Raw genomic sequence first — 18,209 nt, 5'->3', positions numbered from 1 at the left:
ACAGGTCAGCTGCCAGATCAAGTGCTGTCTATACCATGTTCTAGCCCTGACTGAAAGAGACCAGAAGGCTGACAAGCTGGGACTGAAGCCTGTCTTTCCAGCTTCCCAAGTAACTTGCTTAGCTAGCAGTTATACGCTAGGTACTAATGATTGTTTCTTCAGTACTGCTTGGAGAATGGCAAGTTTTAGGATGGGTGATAGTCTCTTGGAGGATGGGAGTCTTATCAGGCCCTTATTGAACCCAGAGACGGATTTACCATGAAACAAACACTGTGGTGGCATGGAGCCCCCCAGTAACAGGGCCCCCCAAAATGCAGGACAAATCTCATCTGACAACCTGCCCCAAGTCCCACCTGGCTGCACAGCAAGGCTCAGGCAGGCAGGCAATGCCGGGTTTAAAATGGCTCCAGTGGCTCCATGGAGTCAGGCCCATGCTGAGAAGGGGCCCGGGCCTGCTCCGCTTGCACTGCTCCCCAAGACCCCCCTGCCCACCACTTGCTCCTCTTGGCCTGCCTGCCGGCTAGCCGAGGACCCCTCTCTGCACGCTGGCCTCACCCCCTGCTCCTCTCAGCCTCCTGGCTGGACCCCAGTGCACCTCCGGCTCCAGGCAGTATCTGCTTCCCACCATCTGTGAGGCCCTGCCTGTCTCCCTGGAGCTGAGCCACCTGGGACTGGTGCAGAAGCCTGGCCAGTCTCAGCCAGGTGTGAGGGGAGACAGTGCAGAGGGCTTAGCTGGGGCCCTCCAGGCAAGTGCATCTTGAGGGAGCCCAGCCAAGGCAGGCCCTGGCCTGGCTGATTGCACCATTCCTGAGGGGCTGGAGCGATTCCCAGCCCTGGGACCAGCCCTGGCTGCGCTGCTGGCTCAGCCCAGCAACAACAGTTGCCTCCCAGCAAGGCTGGTGAGTGTGGCCAAGTACCTCACTTTATTTTCCTTTGCTTCCTTTTACTTATAATATAGAAGGATGAAGGGGGAGAAAATGAAAAGCAGAGGGTGGGTGTCTCCACTGCTGCCTGCAAGCACCACCCCCACAGAGATAAGAGGATGTTCTTTTTCTTGGCTGGGTCCTGGGTCAAAAAGGAAGCTGCATACAGGGCCCCACTAACTCAATCTACCACTGACTGAACCAGTGGAATCCCACTCTCTTCCCCTCAGGTACTGCTTTGTCAAGCACTTGTTTTTCAGTGTTGCACTGCTAGACTCTGAAGCAGCCTAGATGCAACAGCACCACCTACTGGGCTTGCACAAATCAGGGGAAATTATCCAGCTCTGGGGTTCCCAAATTGTGGGTAGTCCACAGGCACAACTATGTTCTCCAGTCAAATCTAACTCCAACTGACTCATGTAATCCCAGTAAGCTATATAAGTAACTTTTGAGCTGTATATGGTGGAGTATAGATTTTTTTTTAAATGCAATGTCACATTTAATTCTCACAAGTACAATGGTGCATTTCACTTTGAATAACCTAGAGCAACACACTGTCCACCATTTACAACAGTATAAAATGACCAGCAGTATTTCAATCTGACATGGATATATTTATTTTTCAAAAAATAAAAGGAGGCACTGGTGGAGAAGATATTTATTGGATCAGATGAGTACCTGTTGCCTCAGGGTTATTTTTATTTACAATATTTGATTTTATAATTAGTAGAAAATAGTGGGGAGTCTTTACTTACATAGCCCACATTCAGATTTTACACTAAAAAATTGAAAAGTATTCAAACTTGAATGATTACTTTAAAATCAATGAATATTGATTAACATGGTGTTTATTTTATACATTGTACATTAATATATGGTGTGCTCCCTCTGAATACATTTTGCTCTCAACTTTAATTTAAGAAAAAGTAGTTTTAGCAGAACCATTTTGTTTCAAAGATCTTGAATTTCTTTGAGTGAATAGTGGTAGGGATTTCTATTACAACCATTTACATTAAAATGAAAAGGAAATGTACATTGTTTAGTTTATATGTAATATTTTTCCTGCAGTGAAGGGCCTCTGGCAAAGTAGTAAGAGTCCTGATCTAGCCGATGAGGGAAACAAAAACCCTCCCAAGCAGCGAAGATTTGAACATGCACCTTCCCCAATCAAGTTTAAGAGTTCAACTGTGTATACGTAAAACTTCAACAGAAGTTAAAAAACTACCTCATCCCTACCTTATATTAAGTGTTACATCCCAACATTATCAAAACTTTATCATCAGGTGAGGGATTTATAGCAGAGGACATGTGGCGAGCTTCACGGTCCACAGAGAAAGGGACAAATTCTCAGCGTCAACCCAGGTTTGATTTACCACAACGGCAATGGAGCCGTCTGAACTGGTTTCATACCAGACATTGTGCTGTAAAATGCCACCAATTCTGCTAGAGACAGTCCATTATGTCAATGTGGGGAGCCACAAACCATGATCATATTGTTGAGGACTGCAAAATGACAACTTCCTGGAGGTCTTCATACCTTGAACTTTGTTGATAACAACACTGGTGCTTGGCTTACAGAATTGCATACATCAAATCATGCACTGTAACCTCACAAGCCTGGTGGCTCTAGGGCATAAGCCACTCTAAACATCAAAGACTCATTGGTTTATCAGAGCACCTAAAATCATCAGCAGCACAGCTCCATATAAACAGTCTTATATCCACTAGACAAGGACTATGCATAGACTTGTCTGCGCTCACCCGTGTGTCTTATAAAATGGTTAAATTTGAAATTAAAAGGCTGGTAGGGTCACCTGCTTCATAGTTGATTTCTAGCCCCTTCAGATTCACTTATAGTACTTAAACATTCAAAACATCCCTCATTCCCACCACCCCCACTCCAACAAAATTAGGCTTAAGATAGGATACACAGCTTGGATCAATGCCCACACAAATATAATCTGAAATGGTGGGAAACAAGCAATCTGAATAATGGTAAAATGTGAGAAAACTGAATGCTACTTAAGTTAAAAACTGCACTTGTTTCAGAAGCATCTCTCACTGCTGGGCATGTAGATATATAACTAAGGGGCACAAGGTCTTCCCAGTTTTTGTGTTAGATACAATTTTCAGTTCTCCTTAGCATCAGGCCTTAAATATCTAACTCCCAGCACAATTTTAATATGCAATTGATGATATTCATGTATGCATTCAAGAAGTGGTCTGAGGTGGTAGTTTGTGCAGCATGCATGGACATATCCCCTTTACTGCTATCATCCATTATTTGGAATTTTTAAGGAGTTACACCTATATGATAGGAGACAAATGCACACTGGCTTCTTTTTATATTGCTTCAGTTTTCCATCTGTCTGGGTTTCAACAGCCCCCATCCTACCAGCCATGGAGTTTAGAATCTATGGCCAGTTAAATGTGAATATAGGCTTTTAGTACTGACAGTCAGTGAACTTCTGTCTTTACTCCTTCTTAGTCTGTTTCTAGATTATTTTTGACTCACTCAACCTAGTTTACTGCCACTATTAACTCCTGGCTCACCAGCCCTGTAAATTGCCTCTTGAAATTATTCAACTTGGCAGGAAATGGCTTCTCTATATTGCTTGTTTTACAGATCCAGTGTACAGATTGGTCACTTACACCAGCCTGAAGGAAAATCAAATCAATGCCCAAATGTACATTTACTTGTTGGCTAGTATTTTATCATAGCTGTAATGGAACCAAGCTAATTAAGGTGACTGAACTTCTCCTTTGTCCTTCTGAAGTATTCTGACTTCTCTATTTCCTTCCACAGTTGCATTTTTTGCCTATGTATAACAAGCTACCGGTTTTGAGACTTCCCATACTGTGGGTCTCTGCTTCATGATAGTCTAGACTCTAGAGAGAGATCAGAAAGGAAAACTTGAGCTGACAGTTGCTGGGGATCTTAACAAAGGGGCCTGGAAGCAAGTCTTTACTCTTCCCCAAACTGTTGTCTTGGAAGGTCTGAAGACCCTTAATATGACCTTAGGAGTGGATTGGGGCTACTGCTTTCTACGGAGTTCTTCTGTCCCTCTTTCCCTTTGGGAAAAAGTGGTCTCACGGGTTGGCTTCTCTTGCCATAAAGGATTTGGGAGTGCTTAAGGCCTCAAGATTTCTTTATACTACCTGGCTTTCCCTGGAGTGGCTCCTATTGTGCTCTGTGAAGCATTTGTGTCTGAAAAAGCACAAAAGACGACTTTACAAAGTGAAAATTATAGGTTATATCTTGGGCATCCCAAATCTTGGCAAGTGCCCCATCTCAAGTTTGCCTATGTCTAAAGAAACTAACTGGAAAGTAACAAATTGAGATTTCAGAAAACACCAACATAAATATACCAGAAAGGAGGACCAGAAATGCAAGGTGTAAGAAACAGATCTTTTATTTACTTCTTTCACTGTACTTGTACGGAAGTTAAGACCATTCAGTGGCAGTCCCAACCCACTCAGTGGCCTGTGCTGTGGGAGCTGCAGACCAGTCTTCAGTGGCAGGCTGGGCACTCCAATCCTCTGAAATAACAAAGTGACTATCAGGAACTTCTACAGCAATTGTACTCATTCTGTGCACCTATTATTAACAAGTTTCACATGCATATCTAATCATGCATTTGAATAGGCAAGAACACTTATGGAAACAAAAGTGTGGTTGACTGTTCATGTATCCCATTGGAAAACAATTGTGATCACTAAAAAGCACTGATCCAAAGGTTTAGGCTCTTAAGACAGGGAAATCTATACAAATTTCCCAGATGAATATATAAAATACTTCCCAATACTCAGCCATGCTAGCCAGAGGACATCTGCAGGAAATGTTTAGCAAATACTATGGAACTGCACCCAAACCTAATGAAAATCTGAGGAAATTCACTCAATGCATACGAACACTAGTCAGAGCTCTATGTACATCTCCAAAGTTTCATACAGTTGACTATCACCAACTCAGATCTTTAAAAAAAATCCCCCACATAAGAAATTCTATATCTGCCATCAACTCTTCCTTCAAACATTTCTCAAAAAACTCACCAGTTGGGAATGGTTGGATAGGCACAGATGGTACCTGCACCCCCTCAGACCAATCTGCAACCTCAGGCTGAGGAGCAGGAGCAGCAGCAGCAGCCGCAGCAGCGGTGAATTCAGGTGCTGGGGCTGTCCATTCACCCTGGAACTCCTCCTTGGTAACTGCCTTCTCAGCTGCAGCCTGCTCCTCCTTTTCAATCTACCAGACACAAGATTGTGAGAATCTCAGAGGGAGGGAGTACATTCCTATATTCGTTAACTTGCACTGATTGAAGACCATTTAAAATTGAGGTTTTAACTATTTTAGTGATTGTATTACAGATGAAACTGCCCTCAAGTGACCTGCAAGGTTGTTTCCATACCCTCCCCTACATGCACACTCCCAACCCAATCCAGAAGTTTTTACCTCCTCAGGATCTCTGTAGAAGTAGAGGTCAGGCATAACCTCCCATGGGTGTTCACGGGAGATGGTGCCACGCATACGCAGGACCTCACGGGCAAGCATCCACCACATCAGACCCACTGAATGGGCCCCCTGAAACACAAACTGGTGTCTAACCTTTGGTTCAAAACCAGTCCTTTAAAAAAAAAAGATATACGTAGCTGAAATCTATAAAGGAAGAGCACAAAATGGACATACCAAGTCCAAACTGCTTAAAAGCACAAGCTCTTGGAACTGACGAATGCTTATTTTTCCCTCAAACCCTTCCTGAGGGTCCTTCACAAAGCAAGATAAAGGCAACTCTTTTGGGCACTGCTCACTTTTCAGATCAACAGTGAAAAGACCACATGAATGTAGAAACAAACAGTTGTACTATTTATGGCAGACATTAGTATGGATCAATCACTAACACCTGGGTAGACTGTACATGGCTCAGTGAGAGTCATCCTCTTGGCTTATGAGGGTCAGACCCCACAGACACCCCAAAAACATCAAGATTTTAAGAACAGACATGAGTAGTATGTTTATGGGGTAACTGAACTGACATAGCTAAGAAAGCCTGACCAAACAGACATAAGTTACAGCATATTCTGAATATGTTCAAGTTTTGACTTAGATATGAACAAATTTCAGAGGTAAGGGTCTAAACATCCTAGGCTCCTGCTCCCTTCAGTCTCACCATTGGGGTAGTTCCAGAGGGAGTGCAGATGTTTCCAGAGCAATTTCTTCATCAGCTGGAAGACTGATCTTGGTGCTTCACTTTTATCTCTCACATTTAAGAAATGTCGCAAGAATCACTATCAAACTCCACTCATTGGACTGCAAAGGCCCTTGTGGCGTTAGCGAAAAATCCTGCTGAGGTTACTGTAGCACACGTCCTACACTTGAGAGTTCATTGGCCAGAAACTGACCTCAGCTCCAAGCTCTAACAGTGTGCAGTTCAATCCCTCCTTCACACCATCTTCCCCACCCCGCCCCATGCCAAAGGCTTTAACTGGTTTTTTTCCAAATTAGATATGCCACTACTTTCTAGCCCTTCTCTGCAGATAGGGTTTTGAAAGAGTGCATACTAAGGTTTCCATACCATGGATCTAGAGTGAGTGCCAAAGGGAAAAGCACTGAATACTAGAGCAATTACCTTATTATTGCATGGGATAGCAATATCCACATAGCGCAGCGGGGAGTCTGTGTTGCAAAGAGCAATGGTTGGGATGTTAACGTAAGATGCCTCAGTCAATGGCTGATGATCAGCCCGGGGATCTGTAACCACCAAAAGGCGTGGCTCACGGAAGGCAGCCTGGATCTGATTTGTGAAGGTACCAGGGGTGAAACGTCCAGCAATTGGTGTAGAGCCAGTGGCAGCAGCAAACTTCAGAACAGCACGCTACCAGGGGAGTAAAAACAAAACCAGGATTACACAGCTGGATTGACAATCTCTGTCGTGGCACTGTGGCAACCAAAGAGGATATGTATTTTTGAATGACACTCTTTCGATCTTAATTTCCACTGTCTGAGTGAACTCCTCTGGCAACTCAGCTCTGGCATGAAACAGAATGGAATTGTATTCAGTTATTCCCAGTTCTGCAAGACTGAAAAGAAGGAGTAAAACTTTATCTGTCAGTGAAATAAGCAGCCAGCTCAGGACTCTGGAAAACAAGGGACCACTTCCTAATCCTAACCATATGTGACTCCCCAGAGGTCTTTTCTCTTAAATGTCACTAAATCTAGCTTTACCATTTACCTTGCCTCTGTATTTACACTGATCCTCTTGTAACAAATACCAGGTGAGGGTGAAGGGTGTAAGGAAACAGAAGACAGACAAAGAGCAAGATATTTCTCCCCAAATTTCTATACAGTATTTCAACTTCCCATATCTGGCTGCAGCAAAACTTTAATCACAGGTTTAAAAACTCAGTTAAATTTACCTGTGACAATGTCTCAGGAATATATGACCAAGTCTAATTTACTGAAAAATTCTTTAAGCCTATCAGATTTCTCAACTAAACTGGCACATGGCAGGGATTGCCATCAAACTCCAGTCACGGAAAGACCGTGTTCTGGTGTTAGCAAAGATCCTGACATGCTGCTTCACTGCAGCACACTTTTGGCACTTGGTGCTGACTCTAGTTTCTTGCCAGTGACCTCTCAAGTTTTAACAGGATGCAGTTGAAGTATACAACAAAATCCATTCATAAGCACAAGAGCATCAGGTTATATCTGGTAGACCTATACAATACCTACTTATCATGGCACTATGAATTTGAACCCACTTTGGTCCATCTCTACCAATGCAGAGAGGCAAAAGCTAACAGTGGCTAGGCTAGACTTAATTTGAAGGGTAAATTCCCTGCTGTATCACATATGGCAGCATCTCTAGATTTGGAGAATGAAAGTAGGTCTTATAAAGAGTTTATTACTAAAATGAAATGTGACAGCACTGCAACGCAGGAAACCCAGAGATACCATCTCATTCAGCAACAACCCCTACCAACATGCAATGTTAACGGATTCCCAAGGGACTTTGGAAAAGTGACAGCAGCAATACTGGGCCTCCAAAAAGGATGTATAATGCAGGAGCTGGTTTTTCCCCAAGATTACAAGAAGTGAAGAAAGAAATGTGCATAATTAGAATGCATGAGAACCCATCTAAAACAAGTGATTTAGTCACTAATCTGTCATTACCTTAATTACTGTCACCTAGCCCTCACATCCAAGACACTTGCTCTAAAAGACCAGACCAACACACTATGAACTATTCAACTTGTATCTGCAAAATATACAGATTTGAAGCTTCTGTGTATGTGTGAAATTTGCTGGAAATGGACACTCACACATTCTTCCCAAGCCCCAAATGCTAAGAGTCTGTGTCCAAAATAAGCATTAGATTTCGGGTCGCCTGCTTCCCATTTACTGAGCCTCGCAGCCCTGCATGCAACATATGTTCCGTGAGCACAACTCTACAAAAGCAGGCCTTATGCCCTGTAAATAACATACCTGTCCAGTATTCCTGGAAGAGATGACGCTCACATCAGCTGGGTTTTCAATGGCAACGATGGCACGGGCTGCCAATAGGAGCTTCTCCCAAGTCCTCTTCAGATTGATGATGTAAATACCTAGTGTTAACATCAGCATCCACAATAACCAACAAGTATAAGCTCTCATTGGAGCTGCACTTTTGTGTAACTAGATTGGCATGTGGCAGCGATTACTATCAAACCCCAGTCACAGAGGGAACACCTCTCCTGGTGTTAGCGAATATCCTGCCATGCAACTCACTATAGCACACCTCCGACACTCAAGAGGTCATTGGTCAGAATCTGGCCTAATCTCTGAGCTTCAACAGCGTGCAGTTCAGACTTATAATGAGGAAAAACAAAACAATGGACCACCACATATGCACAAAACAATTTTGTTATTCAAACCCAGAGCTGTAGAAATTTTCTGAATTTCAGTTCGGTCATTGATTTAACATTTGACAAAAAGCATTTTTGGATCAATATTATAGCTGGGGGAAAAACTGACAATAAAAGCCTCAAAGTTTTGATTTTCAAAAACCAGTTACAAATTTAAAAATCCTGCACAACACTTTCCCCCCTATTTTTGGCCAGCTCTATTCAAGCCATTCCTGCTCGTTTGACACATCATTGTGTAGAGAGATAATACAGTAAGGAAAAAAGATACAAACCAATAGCATTTACTAAGTGATTTGAAAGACAAAAAACTACACTTGGGTCTTTATTTGCCCCTTTTTTGAGGTATAGGTGGAGGCCTGGAATTGAGACATCATACCTACCTAAATCGTGAAAGCTGAACTTAGAAGGGACATGATATGAAGTCAGACTGTTTTTGTTGGCATCTATTTAACTCCAGTATTAATGAGTATTTTGGCTAAAGGACACCTTTGTTGAACATCCCTAAGACCTTCCAGGTATCTTCCAGCATAATCCGGTTAGACTAGACTATTTCTAAGGTAAAACCATAAGCAGGAAATAAAGGTTTGTGAAAGTTTATGTGCATCATAAGCCAGAAAAGGTACAAACCCAAGTTTTAAAATATGCTTTCAGTCATATATACATATCAGTGAGGAGGCTGTAGGTCAGGGGTGCGCAAACTTTTTGGCCCAAGGGCCACATTGGGGTATGGAAATTGTATGGTGGGCCATGAATGCTCACAAAATTGGGGTGGGGTGGGGCCAGAAATGAGGAGTTCAGGGTGTGGGAGGGGGCTCCAGGCTGGGACCAATGGATTCAGGGGGGGATCAGGGATGGGGCAGGCCGGATGTGGCCGTAGTATGCCCACCCCTGCTCCAGGTACTCAATGTTGCACAAGAAGAAATAGAACCCAGCTGCTCTGCCGAGTTGATTCTTCAAGGATAAAACTTAGCTGTGAATGGGTGACATTCTTATGTAACCCTGTTAATCATCATTACCAGTTGCTGCTACTAAACATCCATTGTAAATCCTAAAGCACTGCCAAGTACATACCATCACTTTTCCTTTTGTAGATATACTGTTCCATCTGAAAGTCTAGATTGGTGCCTCCCAAGTGGGTTCCTGCAGCAAGGAATTTGAGGACATCCTCCTCCTTCATCTGCAGGACATCGAGACCTCCGGACATTGTGAAAGTTCCCCTTTTAAAGTAACGGCAGGGAACCTGGAACAACAAATCAGTTCACTCCACCACAAACTTACACAGAAGTAACAGAACATTGGGGAATCCTAGTCACCGGAGGTCTTTAAAGTTTGTACAAACATGTAAAGGATGGTCTAGATCAGCATATCTCGCATGCAGCCATCATGGGCTTTTCTTGCAGCCACAGCCCCCACCCCCCGGGGAGGGTGTGCATGACAACAGCCCCTCCCCCAGGCCCACCACCAGGAGTTGGGCCCTGCCTCCCTGGAGCCAGCCAGAGTCCCCCACCTTCCCAAGTGCAATGGGGCTCAGCCCAGGGGTGTCAGGCAGCAAGCTCCAACCATGGGGTTGCAGGCTTTGGCTGCATCCCCCTGCCAAAGGGCTGTAGCACCAACCCCACGCCCACCTCCCCAGCCAAGGCTTAATTTGTTCCCCAGCTTACCAGGGCTGAGTAAGTCTGCTGTGAAAAGTGATCTGTATGTTTGTTAATCACTTCTCACTGCCTCCCACCTAGCTATCACCTCTGCTGCTAAGAAAAAATGATTTCACAGCAGTAGACTTACTAGCTAACAAGTCGAAAAAGTAGGGCTGTCGATTAATCGGACTGTTAAACAATAGAATACCAATTGAAATGTATTAAATATTTTGGATGTTATTCTACATTTTCATATATTGTATTCTGTGCTGTAAGTGTATATTTTTCATTAAACTTCAGAGCCTATAAGTCCACTGAGTCTTAATTCTTGTTCAGCCAATTGCTAAGACAAACTAGTTTGTTTACATTTACAGGAGATAATGCTGCCCGCTTATTTACAATGTCACCAGAAAGTGAGAACAGGCATTTGCAGCACACATTTGTAGCTGGCATTGCAAGGTATTTACCTGCCAGGTATGCTAAACATTCGTATGCTCCTTCATGTTTAGACCACCATTCCAGGGGACATGCTCATTAATGCATTTTTAAAAAAAATTAAATGTGTGACTGAACGCTTTGGGGGAGAATTCTATGTCCTCTGCTGTTTTACCTGCATTCTATCATATATTTCATGTTCTAGCAGTCTCAGATGATGACCCAGCATATGCTGTTCATTTCAAGAACACTCACTGCAGATCTGACAAAATGCAAAGATACTTCCAAAGTAGCTACAGCACTCGACCTAAGGTTTAAGAAATCTGAAGTGCCTTCCAAAATCTGAGAGGGAGCATGCTTTCAGAAGTCTGAAAAGAGCAACACTCCAATGTGGAAACGACAGAACCCAAACCACCAAAAAAACCCAACCTTCTACTGGTGGCACCTGACACAGATGATGAAAAAGAACATTCATCAGTCCACTATGCTTAAGATCCTTATCGAGCAGAACCTGTCATCAGCACGGACACATGTCCCCTAGAATGGTGGTTGAAGTATGAAGGGACATGTGAATCTTTAGTGCAGCTGGCATGTATATCTAGTGACACCGGCTACAAGAGCGCCATGCGAATGCCTGTTCTCACTTTCAGGTGACATTGTAAACAAGAAGCAGGCAGCATTATCTCCTGCAAATGTAAACGAACATGTTCATCTGAGCAATTGGGTGAACAAGAAGCAGGACTGAGTGGACTCTCAGGCTCTCAACTTTCACATTGTTTTATTTTTGAATGCAGTTTTTTTGTACATAATTTTACATTTGTAAGTTCAATTTTCATGATAAAGAGATTGCACTACAGTACTTGTATGAGATGAACTGAAAAATACTATTTCTTTTGTTTAGAGTGAAAATACATGGAATCAAAAATAAATATAAAGTGAGCACTGTACACTTTGTACTCTGTGTTGTAATATATTTGAAAATATAGAAACATGCAAAAACATTTAAATAAATGGTATTCTATTAACTCTGCAATAATTTTTTAATCGCTTGACAGCCCTACTAAAAAGAAAGCCACCATAAAAGCAAAAGAAACAAAAAAAATGAGAACACGCAAAGCACTTTATTTGTGTTTCTATTCTGTTTAGGCTCAAGACAGACGGACAATACCTTATTTTTATCGTGTTTGCAAAACACCCTACATAAATAAATTACTATGAACTGCACGTACGATGTATGGGCAGAATTAACTTTAGGAAAAACGGTGAGAGCAGCCACAAGCAAGAGTTGGCGTCCACATCCGGAAGCCACCCAGAAATTTGTCGAGAGAACCAGGGGGTCTAGCTTTGGTCCTGCCACAGTACGGGGCTCGACTCCTTGAGGCCCCTACATGCCCACGACAATCCCTAGCGTGGGGGGGGGGGGTGTCACGTAAGGAAGGGGTGACTGAAAACCCACAGTTAAACGGCTACCCCAAAAAAAAAAAAAAAAAGCAACCGGCCCACTCCGCAACCCTGCCACTGGTTTGGCTTTTGCTTAAACCACAGGCAGTACGGCCGAGCTAACCCAAAAGGAGCGACCCCCCCCCCGCCCGCCCAGCACGGGGCACGCGGCGGCTCTGCGCACCATGCAACCGCCGCTCCCCGAAACAGCAGCAGCAGCGACGCCCAACCCCACCTCGCTAGTGGCGGGGGGGGGGGGGGCGGGGGAGAGACACGCGCTCACCGCTCGCTTGGCGGGAGCCGCTTTGCAGGCGGGGTTCACGAAAGGCCCTTGACTGCCTGAGCCGGGCCCAGGCGAGCTGGAGGGGGAGGGGGAGCATGCCGGAGCCCGCCCCGCCCCCGCACGGCCCGGTCCCGAAACTGCCCCAGAAGCTGCCCGATCCGTAGCCCGCGGTGCGGACGGTCCCCCAGGCCGGATCCCGCCCCACTGCTCCTCCACAAGCCTCACCCGGTGACAACGCCGTATGGGGGACCTCGCTAGGCTGAACGAGCGAAAGAGGGAGGCCGCAGCCAGTGACGTTCATTTATATAGTCCCGTCGGCCAATCAGCGGCAGCAACGTCAGCGGAAGTGAGGCAAAGGGGGTGAAGGTGGCCTGGTTCCTAAGGGAAGGGAAGGGAGGGAGGCCCGGGGGCTTAGTAGCAGTCACGTGGGCAGCGGCCGGCAGGTGGCAGCAGAGCGGCGAGTGTTGGGGACTCCCTGGCTAATGCGGCTGGGGCTGGGCTCGGAGGGGGCCTGCCCCTGGGCTTTGCTTGGGGCTGGGCTGGGAGCCAGGCGTGCACGGGGTGCGAAGCTATAGGAGGGCTCTGGGGGCAGGGAGAGGCAGTGCCTGGGGTGGGGCCCTAGAGTAAACACGTGGCCGTCACTCCTCTAGTACAGCGGTTCCCAAACTGGGGTTTGCCAAATGTGACAGGGGGTTCTCAGGAAAAAAATTCCCTAATGGTGGACAGAGCTGTCCCTAGGGACCCTGGGCAGCATGGGGCTGGAGCCCCTGGACTTCCAAGAGCTAAGGAGATCAAAGCATGCATATCTATCACACTGAAGAAAAGGAGGACTTGTGGCACCTTTGTCTCTAAGGTGGAAAGGGAGGAGGATATTTCTTGCTGTTTTTAAAATTAAATAGGCAGCTAGTATTGTTTTTAAAATTATTATGAAGAACAAGTTTAACCTTTGTTGTAACGGGCGTTGTTTGCCTGGACTTTTTGCTCAAGACCTGAATGCTTGTGTAGGAGGAACTCTTTGAGTTGGGTTCTTAAATAATGCTGTTTCACATCTGATACTCCTTGATGAAACATAGGAGCCTTGTCTTACAACAGGCTCATTCAAAGTGATACAAGTTACAAAAGTGAAATCTTGGAAGAGTGTTGCCATTTTCATAATGTAGTAAAAATACTGCAATGATAAATAATGTGCAATAAGCATGTCATAAAAACAAATTTTGTGTTTCTAAGATCACCACTTTTATAATTTATACTCAGATAAAGGAGAAAATCCCTGGAAATATTCATTTTTAGGAAGGGGTTCGTGAGTCTTGGCATTTAATTGAAAGGGGTTCATAGGTTGTTAAAGTTAGGGAACCACTGCTCTAATGTAAATCACCCCACCCCGCACACACACTGCTGCCAGCTCCCACCATTTTATGCCCAGGCCTGCTGGTATTTGGGTTCCAGTCCCAGCTGCTGGAGTCCTTTGTTCTGCCCAGACCCTCAGCTTTCACACCCCATACAAGTAAGGGTCCCAGCCCTCCTGGTTATGGAGAAGAGCTTGGAAACAGGAAGCAACTGCACCCTAACAGCTCAGAAACCACTAGTAGGCAAATTAAAATAACCCAACTGATGATTTGTGAATTATTTGCTATTAGCAGTCCTGCTGTCTGCATTGATCACTGCAGTGCTGAAGTGCTGCACATGAGTAACTCGTAGCTAGGGCCTACCAAATTCATGGTACATTTTCTGGCCAGAGGGTTTTAAAATTGGTCAGTTTCATGATTTCAGATGTTTACATATAATTGTGTGTAACCAGAGGTTATTCCATAGTAATTGATAAATCCTTTGATAATCTTCATAACAGTATTAACAATAATGTTCTGATCTTAAGGAGTTTGTAAAAGATATAGGCAAGGGTTGGGTGAAAATATATTACGGCAATTGGGGAAGAGTTTTAGATGTTACTGCCTTTCTCCCTGCTCCTATTCTGTGTTTTCTGTTTTAGATTGTGAACTCTTCAAGGCTGGGATCCATCTTACGAAGCTGATACTGACAAGCAGCCTTCAGGGCAGTATAGAAATAATGGCTTTATAATTCACATAGTGAGCACAGAGTATTATTGAAATCTGCAATAACCTTGCTTTTACTAAAAAGAAAAGGAGTACTTGTGGCACCTTAGAGACTAACCAATTTATTTGAGCATGAGCTTTCGTGAGCTACAGCTCACTTCATCGGATGCATACCGTGGAAACTGCAGCAGATATTATATACACCCAGAGATCATGAAACAATACCTCCTCCCACCCCACTGTCCTGGTAATAGCTTATCTAAAGTGATCATCAAGTTGGGACATTTCCAGCACAAATCCAGGTTTTCTCACCCTCCACCCTCCTACACACAAGTGAGTTTGTGTGTAGGAGGGTGGAGGGTGAGAAAACCTGGATTTGTGCTGGAAATGTCCCAACTTGATGATCACTTTAGATAAGCTATTACCAGCAGGACAGTGGGGTGGGAGGAGGTATTGTTTCATGATCTCTGGGTGTATATAATATCTGCTGCAGTTTCCACGGTATGCATCCGATGAAGTGAGCTGTAGCTCACGAAAGCTCATGCTCAAATAAATTGGTTAGTCTCTAAGGTGCCACAAGTACTCCTTTTCTTTTTGCGAATACAGACTAACACGGCTGTTACTCTGAAACCTTGCTTTTACTGTGCCAGTTAGATGTTTTCCTTCTCCTTACCCCTTCTATCATAGGTCTTGGTTTTAGATGCACACAGCAGGAGGCAAGGGACATTAGAATAATCTTTCCATAGCCTGAAGGCAACTTTGTGCTTTGGAATTACCTTGACCTTCCATTTTCCCTCTGGTCTATTTCTACATTAGCTAAGGGTTTTGAACCTCATCAAGCAGCAGCTGTGCATAGCAGATAAGAGCCAAACGGTTGACTCCACCCCATCTTCCTTCTGATCCATGCCTGAGGCTGAGCCCTGCAAAAATCTCTTCGTTTTGGGACAGCACTAGCAGAGCTAGGCTGGTAGAACATGTTGTGTGGAGATGGGGAGGTAGGGCCTAACGTAGGCAGACTCTGTAGAATCAGTAGGGCCCTGTGTAGTACACATGGGAATTGAATCATGAAGAGCAGAAGGCTGCTGACTTTTATGCCATAGTAGCATATGTTCATGCTTTTAAGATCTACAGGTTTCTCCTGGTAATTCCACTTACAAAATATACAGCATTTGTAGTAGTCAGACTTGCACAAACCAATTTCACCTTAAGAAGGTTCCATTGTAATTTACACATATTGCCCCCCCCCAAATAAATGGCAGACTATCATTCCTTCCCCCAAGAACTTTAATTCTACACCCCACAAAAAACAACAGCTGCGGAATTTTCAATCCATGAAGTTAGATTAGCTTTCAAAGGGTAAGCAGCCAGAATTGGGGTTTGTACAGTACATTTCAGACTCCAGTTCTCTTAGCGGGGTTGAAGAAGGGGAGTGATGGTGCAAACCTATACATTAGCTGTTATCAGCTTAGCAGCAGGTTACACACAGCTTGGGGTACCAGAACTTTTTTTTTTTTTAAACTGAGCTCAACATCCTGATTCCTACGCTGCTTTGTATCTTGTGCTCCAACTTAGGGGCAATAGATTGGACACACTTTGTGGCAGGGACTTTTTTGTTCTGGTTGTTCACCACCTAGCACTCTGGGGGTCTTGCACTTGTGTGGTCATTTCTATCTGTGCACAGTGAATATCCATCCTAAGGGGAGCATTTCCTCCTCCTTGGCATTGGTGTGAATGACTATGCAGGACCCCGAGCAGTAGAGAACAAGGCCCCAAACACTTTCACACATTTTCTTTGAAAAATGCCTGAGGATTGTTAATTTCCACATGGAAGCCTGGCAAAGGGGGTCTGCAGCTGGTTTCCTATGAAGGCCAATACCATTAACATAGCAGATATCAGAGTAGCAGCCGTGTTAGTCTGTATTCGCAAAAAGAAAAGGAGTACTTGTGGCACCTTAGAGACTAACCAATTTATCTGAGCATAAGCTTTCGTGAACTGCAGCTCACTTCATCGGATGCATTCAGTGGAAAATACAGTGGCGAGATTTATATACATAGAAAACATGAAACAATGGGTTTTACCATACACACTGTAACATCACTTAAGGTGAGCTATTACCAGAGGGGGGGGGATGAAGGACGGACCTTTTGTAGTGATAATCAAGGAACAGGGCAGGGGAATAAACATGGGGAAATAGTTCTACTTTGTATAATGATCCATCCACTCCCAGTCTCTATTCAAGCTTAAGTTAATTGTATCTAGTTTGCAAATTAATTCCAATTCAGCAGTCTCTCCTTGGAGTCTGTTTTTGAAGTTTTTTTCGTTGAAGAATTGCAACTTTTAGGTCTGTAATCGAGCGACCACACCCATTGTTTCATGTTCTCTATGTATATAAATCGCCCCACTGTATTTTCCACTGAATGCAATCAATGAAGTGAGCTGTAGCTCACGAAAGCACATGCTCAAATAAATTTGTAAGTCTCTAAGGTGCCACAAGTACTCCTGTTTATTAACAGAGCAGTTACCTTCCTCTCCTCCCATGACTGCCAAGTTAGGGATTCCATTTAGTGTTGCCTCTAAAGGCTAGAGGAACCTTCAGCAGCTTAAACATGAACATGCTTTATGTCTTGCCAGATGTGGAGCTCAGTGGCAGCCGAATCTGCAAGCTTGGTGGGGAGGCTGTGCACAATAGTAGTTCAAATTCTGTGCCCTGATTCCATGCCAGAGAAACCTGCTGACAATTAGGCCTCGCTGTCCAAAGAGGCACACGCAGATGCCATCGGAAAACAACTCCTGCTTCTATAGCTCTCCCTCCCCAATCCTGGAACATGAATGTCTTAGCAGATAAGGTGTCTGCAAAAGGGCCCAGCTATGTGCCTAGGAGACCAATGCCACAGGAGTGCCTGGTAGACATCAGCTGTAGCAGGTAGTTAATGTTTTTGGCAGCATCCCCTAAGCAGTAGGCTTCCTCCAGCAATAGAAGCTCCTGTTGTGTGTGCCCTTCAGTCAGTATGTAGGCTCTCTCCTCTCTACAAGGACAGTCAACTTAAATAATCAAGAGTTTTTCTTGCTATAAATTTTATTGGAGATAACACACAGTGCCACACGCTTAAACAAGTGCTCAAAGCTAGGGGCACTGAAGGGGAAATTCATTCCTCCCCATACACAGACGGGAAGCTCTTTGGGGCAGGAGCTGTGGTTTGGTTCTGTTTATACAACATCTGGCACAATGGGGTCCTGCTCCGTGAAATTCTCAACAACTCCTTTGAGAGCAATACTATGTGATTCTTCTGTGGTGCACCTGCTTAGGAAGAGATGGTCTGTCTACAGAGCAAAAAAACCAAACCAACAACAAAAACCTGCAGCACCAAGTCTCAGAGCTCAGGTCAACTGACTCAGGCTTATGCTATAGGGCTAAAAATAACCCAGGGAGCAGGGAGGGCCCAGGCTCCAGGAGACGAAGCCCAAATGCCTACACAGCTATTTTTAGCCCCAGAACACAAGCCTGCATCACTTCAACTGGGCTCAAATTCGCTGTGGTGG

General features: G+C 44.4%; 1 protein-coding gene and 2 non-coding genes across 3 annotated transcripts; all 3 read right to left on the bottom strand.

Annotated features, from left to right (window-relative positions):
• Window positions 1-4,320: 4,320 nt before the first annotated feature.
• RPSA (ribosomal protein SA) lies at window positions 4,321-12,948 on the bottom strand. Its single transcript, XM_073333101.2, has 7 exons — window positions 12,843-12,948; window positions 9,897-10,065; window positions 8,407-8,525; window positions 6,551-6,796; window positions 5,377-5,505; window positions 4,977-5,169; window positions 4,321-4,463 (listed from the first exon to the last, which is right to left on the bottom strand). The coding sequence occupies exons 2-7, from the start codon at window positions 10,027-10,029 to the stop codon at window positions 4,369-4,371; spliced, it is 915 nt and encodes a 304-aa protein (XP_073189202.1). The 5' UTR covers window positions 10,030-10,065; window positions 12,843-12,948; the 3' UTR covers window positions 4,321-4,368.
• On the bottom strand, window positions 6,193-6,352 carry LOC140907989 (small nucleolar RNA SNORA62/SNORA6 family). Its single transcript, XR_012157700.1, has one exon. It is a non-coding gene; the product is annotated as a small nucleolar RNA SNORA62/SNORA6 family (small nucleolar RNA).
• LOC140907990 (small nucleolar RNA SNORA62/SNORA6 family) lies at window positions 8,604-8,763 on the bottom strand. Its single transcript, XR_012157701.1, has one exon. It is a non-coding gene; the product is annotated as a small nucleolar RNA SNORA62/SNORA6 family (small nucleolar RNA).
• Window positions 12,949-18,209: the final 5,261 nt, after the last annotated feature.

The sequence above is a fragment of the Lepidochelys kempii genome, chromosome 2, assembly GCF_965140285.1.
Source record: "Lepidochelys kempii isolate rLepKem1 chromosome 2, rLepKem1.hap1, whole genome shotgun sequence".
NCBI lineage: Eukaryota > Metazoa > Chordata > Testudines > Cheloniidae > Lepidochelys > Lepidochelys kempii.
Note: the sequence above shows the minus strand (reverse complement) of the source record. Positions and strands in the feature narration are given on the sequence as shown.

What these genes read in the sequence shown, in the direction of transcription:
- RPSA (XM_073333101.2), bottom strand. Translation starts at nt 10,029, where the DNA reads ATGTCCGGAGGTCTCGATGTCCTGCAGATGAAGGAGGAGGATGTCCTC. An exon ending in CTACAAAAGGAAAAGTGATG is followed by an intron (nt 8,526 to 9,896) that starts GTATGTACTTGG and finishes TGTTAACACTAG; the next exon opens with GTATTTACATCATCAATCTG. An exon ending in CTTCCAGGAATACTGGACAG is followed by an intron (nt 6,797 to 8,406) that starts GTATGTTATTTA and finishes CTCCCCTGGTAG; the next exon opens with CGTGCTGTTCTGAAGTTTGC.